The following is a 14,232-nucleotide window of genomic DNA, read 5'->3' as shown; positions in this document are numbered from 1 at the left end:
CCCCCCTTTCTGGAGTGGCATACATCCATTTGAACGTGCCGGTCCTTCCCCTATCATTTGCCATCATCCCATCGCATTTGTCTCGCCCTGATTCATGCGCGCATCTGGTCTTCGTCTCCCGAGGATGTCGAGAACTAGTTGTTTTTTTCGCTTCAATGTGGGCTATAATTTGCAGCTGACATGCGCCAAGTACGTCATGCCGCAAAGACATGCATGTAGTCTACTAGGTAACCTACGAGGTTAGTAAACTTCAACTGTCAGCAGGTACCAGGTAACCCTGGAATCATTTGCAGTTAAATATTGATCCATATCAAGAATGTCCAGATATCATACCGCAGTATCAATTCCTATATAGGCTGAGGTCAATGAATAGTGACCGTATAATACAAATAGGACATATTCGCTCATAAGATCCCGTCCTTATAACGCCATATTCCCTGCTCGGGGGTCCATCTCATTGAATATATACATGGCTCCGGATATAGCCGCCATGTTTGCAAGTTCCTGCCATAGATATACATGCAGGGGATGTTGATGCAATCATCCCAGGGGTATCATTCATACAGGCCGTCCCAATGATTATTTAAACGCCAGTCTTTCAAAATAACGGATCACTAGATGCACAAGTACTAGCACGAAAGAGTTCAAGTCGCTCGACGAAGTCCCGGCGAATCCGAGTCTTGTCTTGGGTGATCCAACGATGACCTATCTGACAGCGAGCCATCGTCTGAGTCATCATAGAAATCGTCCTCATAGTTCGTTCTCGGCCGGACACCTCGCCATAGTGGTGGGTTATTGGGCGGAATAGGTCCATCGCCTGGGCTACCCGAGAACGTGCTTCGACTCCTGTTCAATTGTGCCACTTCCCCTGACGCAGCTCTCGACGTGCTGCCCTGGCTGGTCGTGCTGTTGTTGTGGTTCGCAAAAGGCTGCCTACTTTGTAGCTGCGGTGATTGCCGTTCCGTAGTGTTGAGTTCTTCTTCCTCCAGGACCTGCTGCAGCGCTGCTCCTCTGCGGGGAGGGGCTGGAATCACCGTTACTGGAAGACTCTCGGTATTCGGTGCTGATCGCATGCGATCTCGTAGTTTCTCGGCTTGGTTTGCCGCGAAGTCCTCCAATCGACCCCTTAGATCCCATCGATTAGAATTATTTGCGCGTCCTTCACGCGTGACTACCGAGTTGCCGTCTGAACGTTGGACTGTCTCCATAGGCGTATCCTCGGTTGTATGGTTAAGTGTCGAGTTGGAGAAAGTAAGATTACGCCAACCGCCTCGACTTGGCGAATTTGGTGAGTTAGCTTCCAAATCTACAGATTGTCGTGAAGCCGGCGGCACAACAACACCGTGCTGCACGGAAGCCGGGGCGTGATTGGAAGAGCTGGATTCATCGTTCAATTGTTGGCTTGGAGGTGTGCTGCTTAATCGACTCAGATCGACCACACTCGGTTGTGGCAGAGGATCGGGAGTTCGTGAAGTCGTCTCTGAAGGGGCCTGGTAACGTACAGCATAAACTGTACTCGCCGCGCTGGCCGTGTCTGTACGGCTAATAGGTGTAGCAGCAGGTGCCGGCCGAGCTGGCCAAATTGTAGGTCGCAAGCCTCTTCCTGTGCCCCTTTGTGAAGGCTGCTCAAATGGTTCGGCAAACGCACCATTTCCTTGGCCGCGGTATCTGTTGGCAAGAGAAGAAACAGTCGGCCAACCATTAGCTGCAGTCGTAGACATCTGCGACCGATCACCCTCACTACCGCCCCCCGAACTGCCGCCCTTTCTGCTCTTACGATTGCGAAGCCAGGGGAACTCGGATGCGTTGATTTCGAGCGTATCGTCGCCGTCGAAAACCTCTCGGCCAAGAATACCATCCTTCTTCTCCTCGCGTTCAAGAGCCTCAATTCTTTCCACCCATTCCCACACAACAACACTGGCAGCTGCAGCACCAACCCATCGCACGTAATCGCCCCATCCAGTAAAATCGGGCTGGGAAATATCCAGAATGAAGAAGACAACAGGTATGAGAATCGAAATGAGGGAAATGATGGCGACAAAACTAATGTTCTTCATAAAAGGGTGATAGAAAGAGTAACGCTTCTTCATTAACGCAAAGTAGACGACCCAGGCAGCATATAGCAAGCCCAGAGAAAGCTGGAACAGGTAACTGAGAGCGGGAACAGGGTGAACGAAGTTCTTAGGTCGTGCGGTAGTATTGATGCCGTTTTCCGAGTATTTGAAACTGGTCACGGCACTGAAGACAACATCAAGAGTGATGAGTGCGAACGCAACCCATTTGATGATTATCTTTTCTCTGTGCCGGGGAAAGAGTCGGATGAGAGTCTGGGCCTGGGCCAGCCATAAGAACGTATCAGAGACGAGTCGGATAACCTTGAGTTCCACGCTGTTCATCACCTCATCCTGTAGTTGATTCGCATTCTGGATCCCCCACAGGTACTGGCTTTTAGCTACTCTGAAGGTGTCGGCTGACGCGATAGTTAGTGAGATGGCGACGGTTAAAGCGGCGACTTTTTGTAGCCATGGTCGACCACCAATGGTGACACTGTTGTTTGAGCTATGGGTGAAAGCGGATTTTCTGCCCAAGTAAACAATTCCTCCGTCGAGAAAAGATCTAGGGGTGACGAAGAGCATAATGACGAGCATATAGGCGGTAACGGTGGTCGCAGCGAGGGCGTAACAGATCGGAAAGGTGGAGGCGTAGAAGGGATCGCGGAAATCGGAGAATTTCGGGCTGCTGTCTGATGCATCGTGTTGAGTGAGGCTGCTGTCATCGCCGGAGGCAGCATATGTAACATGGACTTCGGCTCGGGGGAATATGTCGTGCGTCGGGCAAGGTATTTGGTAAATCGCGGGTTCCGTCAGTATCGAGGGGACACCGTCGAGCCCCAAAGTCTTGACTCCATTGACGGGTAAGAGCGTTGTCGTGCATAGTGATGGAGGCGCCGTGATAGTCGCGCTGACCAAGGCGGCGGTGGCCATGATTGCGGCTGGCCGATTATTCAGTGAGGCAACACAAACCGAACGACCAGCCGCGAGTTGACAAGATTCGCGAGTTGGAGGAGGACTCTAGTTGGAGGGGATTCGCTCAAGCGGCAGCCATAGGAGGCACGTTTCGATGACTGAGCAACGCGGTGGAATCGATCGGGGACAGATTCTGAATTGCCTTCGATTCGGATGCGGTTGGGTATGGGATTTTTGACGATTGCTGGTGAAGAAAACGAGTGTGTTCAGGCGCGGTTTCGAGAAGGTCGTGGGGGGGAAACTGTAACGTGAGGATTCTAGTACTGTGCAGTACAGTACAGTACAGTAATAGTACAGGAGTCTGTAGGTAGACTGGATGGACTAGGGGGTGCGTGATTACGGGCCCTTGACTATGAACGGAAGGAGGCGGAGTCGAGGCAAGACGGGGGGTTGTTTCTCTTGGACTGGGGAATCCAAGTAGAAAGAGCAATTGATTGACGCGGCGGATTGCACAGCAATTAGTAGCCACTATGAGTATGAGGATGAGTAGGTTAAATGTTTTGCTCAAGATAGATACCAAGAGTAAAAGTGACGATGAGAGTCGGCAAAGTCTTGGCTTGTTACCGTCGGTCGATTTTCGCGTGGAAGACGTGCAGGAGGGCCGTTCTTGGGGATCGGGCAATATGGAGTGGCGATCTGGAAAAGAGAAGCCTTTTCGATAGATGCCAACACCCGCCAGACTGTACTAAACCCGCTAATTAATGGGGAACGGAAAGAAAAATAATACTAAGGCAATAAACAAAACAAGGCTGATTCCAAGGTCTGGACCTGTACACAGAAGAATTCGATTCGGAATTACGGATGTCGTAATGTAGGTATGGAGGTAGAATAATCAATTAAGCTCTTGGTCCGTTCATTCTTCTTAAGCATGGATGCATGGCTCAGGGAGATTATGCTGTAATAATCGATTGCTGTGGAACAGTAAGACAATAATTCTGGGGAAACACCTTGTGATCCAATGGGTGGATGAATATCATGTACAGGTAAGCATCCATCTTCCCTCTAATGTATTTAGCGACGCACTGTATAATCACCGTATGTGGATTTAGCCCATATCCATGGCAGTGGACAGTATATGTCCGCACTGCTCTGAGAAAAATAGCAGCATCTATCTTATCGCTATAGATGTTGATTTGGTTCGCAAAACCGTTCTCGTTCTCGTTCTCGGTCCGTCGGTTTTGGCTGCGCGCCCACAGCCAAAAGATACCCATCAAGCCTATGAACTTCCAGACCGTTCAACGGCAGTACCGATCAATCAATCCAATGGATCGTACAGTAGATATCGGTGCCGCTAAAAATTGAAGGGTCGAATCAACAAGGAACCTAGCGACAGGGCTGGAATGCAACTGAAGCCAAAACAAGTGCACCCCCTAGCCCCTCTCCCTCTCCAACCCCCAAAATCATCAAAGGCCCTGATGAGCGCTCAATATATCCTCTTTCGTCCATTCAGCCCCAATTCTCCCCCCGCCTCTTGTCACCAAGAAATTAGGGATAGGGCTGATGGTTATCGGTGTCGAGCATGATAGACGAAATGATCTACAGCATCCGGTCACCTTGTGCCAGTTTATACTCGCAAGTAAACGTCCTCATGGATAGTATCAACTCATCACTTATCATACGACGGCCTGGGAGATCGGATTTTATTCTTTCCAGTGTCCACAATTTGACAGCCTCTTGCACTGTGCAGTGCAATCCTGGGGTTAACTTACCATGCAAGAGAGTGGATGGAAGGAAAAGATCATCCAGCCTTCCCACATATTCCAAGATTAGCTCTGGATAGCGTGATCCCTCTGAAGCAACAGTTGTCCACCAGCAGAGATCACAAATCGTTTGCGGTGCAACAAGACATAATAATATAATGGTGCTGGCTGGCTGGTTACCGACCGGCTGGTTTCGATAGAACCCCCTCCTCGTGGCTAGACAGAGCCGTTTAACTCAAAAGTCAATTTCCCTTGACGCCCATGACAGCATCATTCATTTCTCAGGCACTTTAAAAACAGTTCCTTGAACAAATGACAACATCCCGAGTTTCAAGTAAGCAATCTCAAATTAAATGTTTATTTTATCCATTCTCTTATCCGTACTCTCACTCTCATCCAGATACTAGGTAGTTGCCTATAGAAAAGAAAGTCGTACGTTCAATCTCGCGGAGCAAACCATATACGGAACTGGTAGTTTTTGGCTCCTATCTAATAAATACATAAACCTGCTCGCTAGACACCCATAGCCAGTTTCTCACGTCATATAGCATATTGGCACAGATCAAATCAAGCTTTATAAAGTGCCAAGGCTGCACATGCACACGGAAATCACAGACGACTTGGCAAAGCTTAAGCTTCTATTAATTGATTAGGTATCCGTATGGATGTTAGTATTCCCCGAGACCCGGCCTCTTTCTCTCCAGGCTTGGCGAACTTGGCTCTTCTTTCTTTTCTATTAGTTATTTATTATTATCCATTATTTTTCTACTTCCTCCGCCACTGCCACTGCCACTGCTATACCGTATCTTCTATTGCTAAATCATATAGTAGTCTATCGACAATTTCGAATTATTTATTTTCGAATCAACTCCTGGGTATTCGGTGTCTATAGACCTCAATGCAACTATAATATATGCATCCTTCCTTTCACGCCAGAACAACTAATTCCGCCAAACGCCTTATGTCATCGAGAAATGCATCATCAGCCCATTTTCTGTTATCCATGCCATAAATCAACCGTTGAACTTTTCCTGTCCCTTCCTTATAAAAATCAGCATTCCGTTAGCTTTTGCTCCAAACTACTCATCGTCGTAGTCGCTTTCATCATGCTGTCCGTCTGAATACTTCATCTCAAGTACCCACTTCTCATCAAAGTCGATGCCTCGTCGAATCTTAGTTCCAGCTTTCCTCCATACGGCACTGCCCAGGCCGATATCCGCGATGAAGAGACGCCATTCTTCCTCGTGCCCGGCGTTATTCATGTTCTGTGGATCGTCCTCATCTGGGGGTGTCACGGCCTCAAGCAAACCTCGTTTAGGAGCTCCCATGGCAACAACATATCGTGGCTTCACAAAAAGTCGACCGCCATCGATGACTGCGACCTTTCCAGAAGTTGGGTCGATTCCAGTTGGAACATCGACTGAGAGCACAAAGGCTTCGTTGCGGTTCGCCCATTCCATCAACTCGTAAACAGCAGCCTGGTCGCCCGTTCGCAATTCCTCAAACGAAATGGTCAAGCCCAGGAGAGCATCCACAATAAGAGACACTGACACAGGTGATCCTGCCGATGATGCCTTGCGCAAATGTTCGAAAAGATCGGTTTTGCTGAGAATTTTGCCACCAAAAGCTCGATAAAGTTGAATCTGCTGTCGTAGGTCCTCAAGCAGATCCTTCTCTCGCTCAATGCCCACCAGGCACACAAGTACGTTGACGTTCTTATTTCGAAGATGACGTGCAGCCGCAGTGGCGCGAATGCCGGACTTGTTGTTTCCAGCTAGAATGACCACCGCTGGGCTGCTCAACGTTGCGCTGGACGATGGATTAGCGCCAGCAAGTCCGAACCGCACCTTGATGGCAGGGTCCGTCAGGGCCTTCAGAGTCACCTCGGCGATACCCCTTCCTCCATTTTCGGCCATGAGCTGTTCTGTCAGTCCCACCTCATTTGCAGCAATGTTTTCAAGGTTCAACATCTGCAGGGCAGAGACGGTTTCCAGACGTTTATGCGAAGGGACCAGGTATAAGCCGGGTGGATGACCTTGCTGCCTGCTGTTAGTACTGCGAGATTCTGGTCGAGAAATAGACAAGCGAGACAGGTGGCTTGCACGTACGCCGGAATTGACGCGGCTCAGCGGAAGGCCGCCTGATATCGCAACAGCACTTGCTTTACGTGACTGTGACCTCCGCGATGGTCCAGATTTGCTATCGGCCCTTCGATTGCTTTGGCTGCTCCGGACGTCTCGTCCCGAGAGCCTCTCTGCTTCATTCAGCCCATCGTCCGCCTCGCTGTTCCACGAATATGCGTCTTTCCTGGCGGTTGACGGTAAATCCAGCACGTTTTCTGTGTAATGCAAATTCTTGCCACCAGCTGTACCAGGTTTAGGCTTGCGGTTGTGGGATACTAACCGGCTGGCATCGTCGACTTGGTCCTCTTTTCTCATTTGGTCAAAAATAGTTGCTTTGTCGAATTTCGCCAAGTTATTTTCGAAATCAAAATCGCCCATTTCTTCTGTGACATCCTCAGACGCCCAACCATTATCAAGGGTACCCTTACGACCTTTAGTGCTCTTTTTCAAGAAGTGAAACGGCTGGAAAGACGACGTGCTCTGTAAGATAGGTGTTTGCCTCCACCCCTTTCCTCGTCCACTGGCGGGTGAACCTTCCACAGCGAGACCATCCTCTTCGGCACGTTGACCTTTTCCTTGCTTAGCTTGACGGGAGCGTCGGTTGATGTTTTTCTTCTTGGCAGATCTGGCCACACCACCCTCAACTGCCTTGCCATTGCCAGATTCGGGCACAGTTTCACCGAGGGCCAGATTTTTGATAGAGCCTGACAGATCATGGTCCGAGGTAGGCTGTCCCGGTGCAGATGCCTTGATGTTTACGGAAACATTATGCAATTCTATTCTTCCCCCCTCGGGCATAAGAGCCTTTGTGTCGGATCCCGAGGGCGTCGCTGACACGGGCGGTCTTCCCAGGCTGAGGATGGCAGGGTCGACGAATGCAGGCTGCGCAGGCGGTTGTGAAAAGGTAGGTGCAGCGACAGGTTCGACAGGGGCGGGCGCATACGACGCAGGAGATTGATCCTTGACTTCGGACAGATCAGCAATGTTAGCTGCAGCGATTTGTATAGTTGGGAACCACTGTTTGGTATTTGCCATAAAGACTGCGTCGGAAAATTAGTTGGTGTATCTCTGCGGCGTAATTTAGACATCCATACCATTAGTCAAGGTCAGGCCGCTGCCTGCTTGAACATCCACAACTGTCCCGGTGAACTCGTTCCCAGGAGGGTCTCTCAGCACCACCCGCATATGCAAGCCTATAAATTGGTTTGCCATGTTGAAAATTGGTGTGCAGGTTTTGAAGCTTGTCGAAGAGATTTGGTCGTTGACGCGAAAGTATGTATGAAAAGAATTGTCACTCCCTGGGGGTCATGAAAGTCCTCTAGAATTTAAGACGGGATCTTCTGGTGCAGAGCGTCGCGTCTGTGGGTATATAGCGGCTTCAGGGCCGATCTGAAGCTGACGCTTGTGTATCGCGGTGGATTAAGGTGAGCGTGCAGTTGAGGTTCTAAACTATCCGACAACTGATGACGGTTCGGGATGTTCGAGGCGGCGGGACAGGGCAAAACGAGGGGAGGTCGATACTAGGGCGTCCCTGCAAGGAGGTCGTGTACTGCTTGGAAAATGCGGGTGAAGCTCAGACTCTGCAATGTCTGAGCCGTATGCGCTGGGGGGTTGTCGTGAGGTTTTCGGTCTGATTTCGGGGTTGCGGTCTTGTGTGCTGGGGGGGTTATTCTTGGTGGGAGAACTTCCTGTTCAACATGGGGCAAGGTTGGGAATAAAGTTGCCAACTTTCTTATCGATAAGATGATGATGGCCCGGTCATTGAGTTCGGTCTGCGTCACTATTGCAGGTACCGAAGTACCTCTAGGTAGTGCTAAAATCTTAATGCAATGGAATGGAGGGCTGGCTGATTTTGCAGTTGCGATTGATGTCTCGGATTGGTTGATGGCATACGGATGAGTAAGAAGAGGAAAGGCAACCAGGCAAGTATTCATGCATGAAAGTGTCTGACTTGATTTTGGTACGAAATTTCGAAAGACATGAAACCCGTCTTTTCCGCAGCAACAAATAACGGTGCAGGAAAATCAAAGTTACGCTCTAAGTTTCGGACTTTACTAACTGTTCTTCATCTGGTATTATCATAAGTTGGTCGTAGTGTCTAAGTACAGAGAGTGACTACCTGGCATCTACTGGCCTCTTTGCCTTATTCATCCCAACCAAATCGCTCCATTGGGCATCCCTATGCCTGTCTCATGTTTATACTTGTCTCTATCACATATTGTGTCCTTAACTGTCTCCATCCATATCATGCAAGGGTATTCGTGAGCGGTGAACATTCATCGTGCAAAAAGGAACTCCAAGACGACTAGCTTAGTGGCCGTACGCAGCCATCGCCTCCTCCTCATCGTCCAAATCTACCACCTGAGGTGCTGTTTTCTTGGGGGCTGGAGCCCTTGCAGGCGCGGACCCAATGCGATTGGAAACAAAGTTGGTAATGGACTGTGCTTTCGGTTTTCCGAGCGCCTCCTCTGCGCTGTAAAGTTTATTGTAAAAGTCGATAACCCGTGGATGGGCCATGACCTTGGACTTCTGGAAGCCTAGAACTTGCAAACCATCCTGAGTAGTAGCTCGACTGAGAGCAACGTAAGCCTGGCCTTTCTCGAATACCCGTCCCAGATTGACCTTCACTCGCTCCAGGGTTTGGCCTTGGGCTTTGTGAATGGATAATGCCCAGGCGAGAATCAGGGGGAGTTGAGTTCGTTTGGCTTGAACTTCGCCGTTGGGCAACTCGACTTTCCATTCTTCAGGCTGGCAGAGGATGACACGTGATGTACCATCCGTTGCCCCAAACTGCACCACTGGGTACTTGACTCCGCTCGAGCTTGACTCTGCTTCATGTTTGAATGATTTGAGTAACTTCCTTCGGGCTTTGGCTGTCGGGTCATCCTCGTCGTACTCATCCGTCGGGGACATGTCAAAAGTTTTCTCATCTGAAAAGCCAATGACTTTACCCAGGGATCCATTGACCAGCGATTCATCAAGGTTCTTGATCAACATGACTTGGGCGTTCAATTTTAGATCGATGGATTTAGGAGCCATCATGTTCGCCAGCAGTTTGTCTCGAATATCATCTTTGCCAGTATCTTGGGCCTCATAGCGTCGAACTGTTCCAGGGAGTTCTCGCAATCGCTTTTCGTTAGACCCTTCGACCTCGTTTCGAGTCGAGAACAACTCAGCGGCCCCAAGTCCATCTGTAAACTCGAGTGGCCGTTCAAGCCTTTTGAAGGCTCGAACAGTGTCCTCGGTAATTCGACCCAGACGCATCTCATTGAGCATGTTGGCAAACACGGGATCTCTTTGACGGAAGACCTGCGTGAGACCGATAGTGTGATCTATTGAGGTGGTCCAAGTGGAAGCATCAAACGCAAACTTGGTTTCCCTTTTGGTTCCGTGATCTGGTACAGGTGGAAGCTGAAAGAAGTCACCAGTGATGATAAGTTGGATGCCGCCCCATGGCCTTCCGTTATTCCGAATTGTTCTTCCGATTTGTGACAGCTTGTCGAATAGGTCCCCGTCCACCATGGAGATCTCATCAATCACAAGGCATTTAGTTCTTAGCCAACGGTTTTTGGCTTTAGGATTTCGTCGAACTTTCTTGACCAACGCTGCAGCATCCTCTTTGCCAAGACCAATACCCGAGAAGCTGTGTAATGTGATGCCTCCGATGTTGCATGCCGCAAGTCCTGTGGAGGCTGTGACCGCGACACGTTCAGGATCTTTCGCATACTTCTTCTTCAATTCAGTGATGATGGCTCGCATCAAGACGGATTTACCAGTTCCGGCTGCACCAGTGAAGAAAACGCTCTGATTTTTGTTCACTACTAAGTCCAAGACGTGCCTTTGCTCTTCACTCAAGGATATAGCAAAGTTGCCTTTGGAATGTGATGTTGTAACTTCTTGGATCTCGCCCATAGACAAGTCTGTGTTGGCTGCAGGTTGCTCCTGTTGACGTTGATTTCTGAATTGCTTCTTCTGTTCCTTGACAGCGCTGGCCGTGGGGTTTAGAAAGTCTTTCTTCTTGTTGTTTGGTGTCTGGGTGACTGGAGCCTGGTGACCGTACTCGTCGTCAGCCTCTTCCTGCTTGAAGCTCTGGGGCAGTACACGCTTTTTGGCCTTCTTGGGAGCTGGAACATCATCTTGGTCGCCAGAAGAGTCACGCTTCATTGATATGTTGGCCATAGTCGATGTGACGGACGCGTTCCTTGCAGGAGGCAGGAAGTGAGAAGGAGGCGACGAGGACCAAGGAATGGTCTTATCTGTCTGCGTTGAAGTCGGTGGTGGAGGTGCCATGCTCTCGTTCGCAATGCGTTTGGTAGGAGTATTAGCAGCCGGTGGCAACGTTGGTAGGGCTGAAGGAGCCTTAAAATCCAGATCCAAATCGTCGTCGTCGCTGAAGTCACTTTCGTTAAAGAAAACAGCCGCTTGAGCTTTGGTTTGTGATTCAGGACCGGTAAGATCAACAACACCTGCTTGTTCGCTAAATGAATTTGACCCTCCGCATAGACTTGCCAGTGACCCTCTACCGAGACCAGCCGAGGGTCTGTTGTTGTTGTTTGGGGTTTGATTCATGTTGGAAGATCGTTTCTCAAGAGGTTTAGAAAAGGGTGGCATCGTCCTCGCCGACACAGAAGGGGCGTTTGGCTTCTTTAGCTGTTGTCTGATATCGGCATTGAGTGTTGGGCTACTGGAAGGAACGAAAGGCCCGCCTCTGGCCTGGTTCTTTTGAGGAGGAGCGTTGGCCTCGTACTTGCTGCTTGCCCGTTGCAACATTATCTCGAGATGTGGTGAAAAAGTTGGACGTGCTGAGTGTACCTGAGCCCTCTGCTGCAACCGCAGTGGCAGTAGTAGCTGCTGTTGTACGATTTGTCGAAGAAGAATTGCCCGTGTCGGCGAGGAACGGAAGGCGAGGCTGTTGATACCAGCCCTCATAAACCGTCGCTGGGTGGCGATGGTGAGAAAAGAAGAAATAGAAGTCTATTGGTGATAGGAAGGAGAGGGGTGGTTAGGAGAATTAAAAAAGGTAGAAAGTTGTAAACATTGACTTTGAGGCTCCCATTAGCGACTACGTTACCCCACGGCCCTACTGTTCACTGAACTGATGCAGAACGCGTCCAGGGCCAGGGGAGGGCGAGTCAGGTCAGGTACGGTTCGGTACTGTACTGTCTGTACTCTCTACGTACAGGTACCGCCCACGCATGAAGTTTCACTCAAAGTGCGCCCGCCCTGACGCGTTTAGAGCGCGACCCCTCCCACTACCGACGTCGCTTGGTCACGTGCAATCAATTGATAAGTGTAAATGATAAATGATAAATGATTTTTCCTATAGTATTACTCTCAAATGAGACCAAGAATCCAATCCGGATAAAGGTAGGTAGATAATAAGAAATCCAGACGACGACAAAGAAACGATTCGAACCAAAATTGAATAAATTCCCTTATACTCAAATTCCATCATTCATCGTATTCTCTCCGAATTTTACGGCTTTCATGATACCGATATGGACGACGTGACTCTCTTTGACGCATATAATCTCGAGCCTGCTGGTCGCTCCATCGAGAATCTGATTCAGCATACGGATACATAACGCTGTCTTCTCTTCGGCCACTTCGTCTCTCCCTCAAGTCGCGGCGCAGGCGAACGTCTTCCTCGAGATACTTGAACCGATCATTTTCTCGTCGGACGTCATGCTTATGTCGAGAGTCATTCAATCTTGCCCGCTCTAGCGGCTTCTCCTCATGGTCATACTTGTCATCAAATCTATCACGTCGAGGTGCAGACCCACGCACATGACGGACGCTTGTTCTTGATACCTGAATAATGCGTGGGGGTTCTAATCTCCAGGACTCTTCAGCTCGTCGCTGAGAATGGTACTCGTCTCTTGGAGACCGGGTTTCCTCTTGATAGCGGTAGTCGGGCGAGTCAAAACGTACATGTTGTCGTTGTAACGGCCTAGTACGTTCATCCCGAATATATTTCGCATTCTTTCTGATGTGACGAGAATCCTGGATGACCACGTTTCTATGGTGGTCTGCATGTGCACGTTTTGGACTGCGGCCTCGACCGCGCCGCTGCAGGCTGTGATCTGAACTGATAGAGGATGGCGTTGTTCCCTCGCTTTCGTCTTCCGACCAAAGGTCATCCGATGACGAGGAGCTTTGGTCCGAGGCGTGATAAACCTTGATGTTATTTCTAACACTCGAGTTTGGCCCTGCGGCTATAGTCCTTGGTGCGGTCGACTGCCCACTTGCCTTAAAGGCTCCTCCCGAGTCCGCCTGCGCCAATGGTGATGGAGCATTCGGCACTGGCAAAGGGCCTTGAAAGTGAGGTGGACGAATTGGAAGCTGGATCGATGGCAGCCTTGGCGGTTGTCTACCAGGGATTTGGCCTTGTGTTGGTCCCGGAATGCTGGGGTGAGGCATCGCCCCTTTTTGTTTCGTTGATACCGTGCCATCGGGCTGTTGTTGGTTAGGCGCGCCACGGTAAGGTGCCTGAGCTTGGGGTGTAGGATGGGCGGTAGCCTGTTGTGTCACGACAGGAACAGGGTTGGGCTGACTGCTTAGTCTTGGATCAGCTACCGGAGATGTCTTTCCAAGAGGGTTTGGTGGAGCTGGTCGGAAGAAGCCCGGAGGAAGAGTAATAGGAGGCAGGCCACCTGTACTTGTCTGCACAGCTTGTGGCTGCTGAGTCTGCTTCGACTGTCTCAGGGGCACATTTGTACCATGAAGTCTGGAACCAGGCCGATCATTGGCAGGCATACTCACGAAGTATGCAATGATCGCTGCTGTTTCCCACTTAGGAGACTTGTTTCTCTTCGAATGGCTCTTGTGCTTCTTGGAACTCCGTTCACTTCTATCTTCTCCTTGCCGGCGATCATCTGCCGCCCACCATTCTGATTCAAGCTGTACTAACTTGTAGTAAACACGAACGTCGCGGCCACATTTGGTCAAATCAGCTTGAGTCTTGTCAAGTTGACGTTGAATGGATTCGTTCTTTTCCTGCTTCTTCTTTGTGACAGAATTTGTGTTCTTCTGGAGCCATGCAATTCTATCTCGGATCATAGATTGTGGCATGGGCTTTTCAGAGACGGTGATATTTGTCCAGGAGGAGCCACTGGATGCCTTTTCCAAACGGAGAGCCCGGTACTGCGGAGGGCTTATGCCTCGTGCATCTTGAATCTCGACGGGAGCTTGCCGACGTAGGTCCAAGGGAGGGAAAGGGGGATGGCGATAGGGCTGTGCATTACCGGGACTATATGCAGGAGTAGCCGCAAAGATCCCGTTATTCTGGGGTATGGAAGGGACAGCCTGTGGAGCATGAGGCTGTTGGTTGAGTTGTGATGGAACGCCAGGAGGCATAGCCCCGACAGGAAGAGGACCAGCCAT

General features: G+C 49.9%; 4 protein-coding genes across 4 annotated transcripts; all 4 read right to left on the bottom strand.

The window, feature by feature from the left end:
- Positions 1–644: 644 nt before the first annotated feature.
- FIESC28_09704 (uncharacterized protein) lies at positions 645–2,984 on the bottom strand (the record flags this gene model as incomplete). Its single annotated transcript, XM_031163840.1, has 1 exon — positions 645–2,984. One exon carries the CDS (start codon positions 2,982–2,984, stop codon positions 645–647), a length of 2,340 nt encoding a protein of 779 aa, XP_031012104.1.
- A 2,821-nt stretch (positions 2,985–5,805) lies between these two features.
- FIESC28_09703 (uncharacterized protein) lies at positions 5,806–8,061 on the bottom strand (the record flags this gene model as incomplete). The annotated part of the gene is made up of 2 exons (XM_031163839.1): positions 5,806–7,889; positions 7,944–8,061. The coding sequence occupies 2 exons, from the start codon at positions 8,059–8,061 to the stop codon at positions 5,806–5,808; spliced, it is 2,202 nt and encodes a 733-aa protein (XP_031012103.1).
- A 1,098-nt stretch (positions 8,062–9,159) lies between these two features.
- FIESC28_09702 (uncharacterized protein) lies at positions 9,160–11,619 on the bottom strand (the record flags this gene model as incomplete). The annotated part of the gene is made up of 1 exon (XM_031163838.1): positions 9,160–11,619. One exon carries the CDS (start codon positions 11,617–11,619, stop codon positions 9,160–9,162), a length of 2,460 nt encoding a protein of 819 aa, XP_031012102.1.
- A 681-nt stretch (positions 11,620–12,300) lies between these two features.
- Positions 12,301–14,232, bottom strand: FIESC28_09701 (uncharacterized protein; the record flags this gene model as incomplete). Its single annotated transcript, XM_031163837.1, has 1 exon — positions 12,301–14,232. One exon carries the CDS (start codon positions 14,230–14,232, stop codon positions 12,301–12,303), a length of 1,932 nt encoding a protein of 643 aa, XP_031012101.1.

This window comes from Fusarium coffeatum (genome assembly GCF_003316985.1).
Source record: "Fusarium coffeatum strain FIESC_28 chromosome Unknown BRIP53273_contig_259, whole genome shotgun sequence".
NCBI lineage: Eukaryota > Fungi > Ascomycota > Sordariomycetes > Hypocreales > Nectriaceae > Fusarium > Fusarium coffeatum.
Note: the sequence above shows the minus strand (reverse complement) of the source record. Positions and strands in the feature narration are given on the sequence as shown.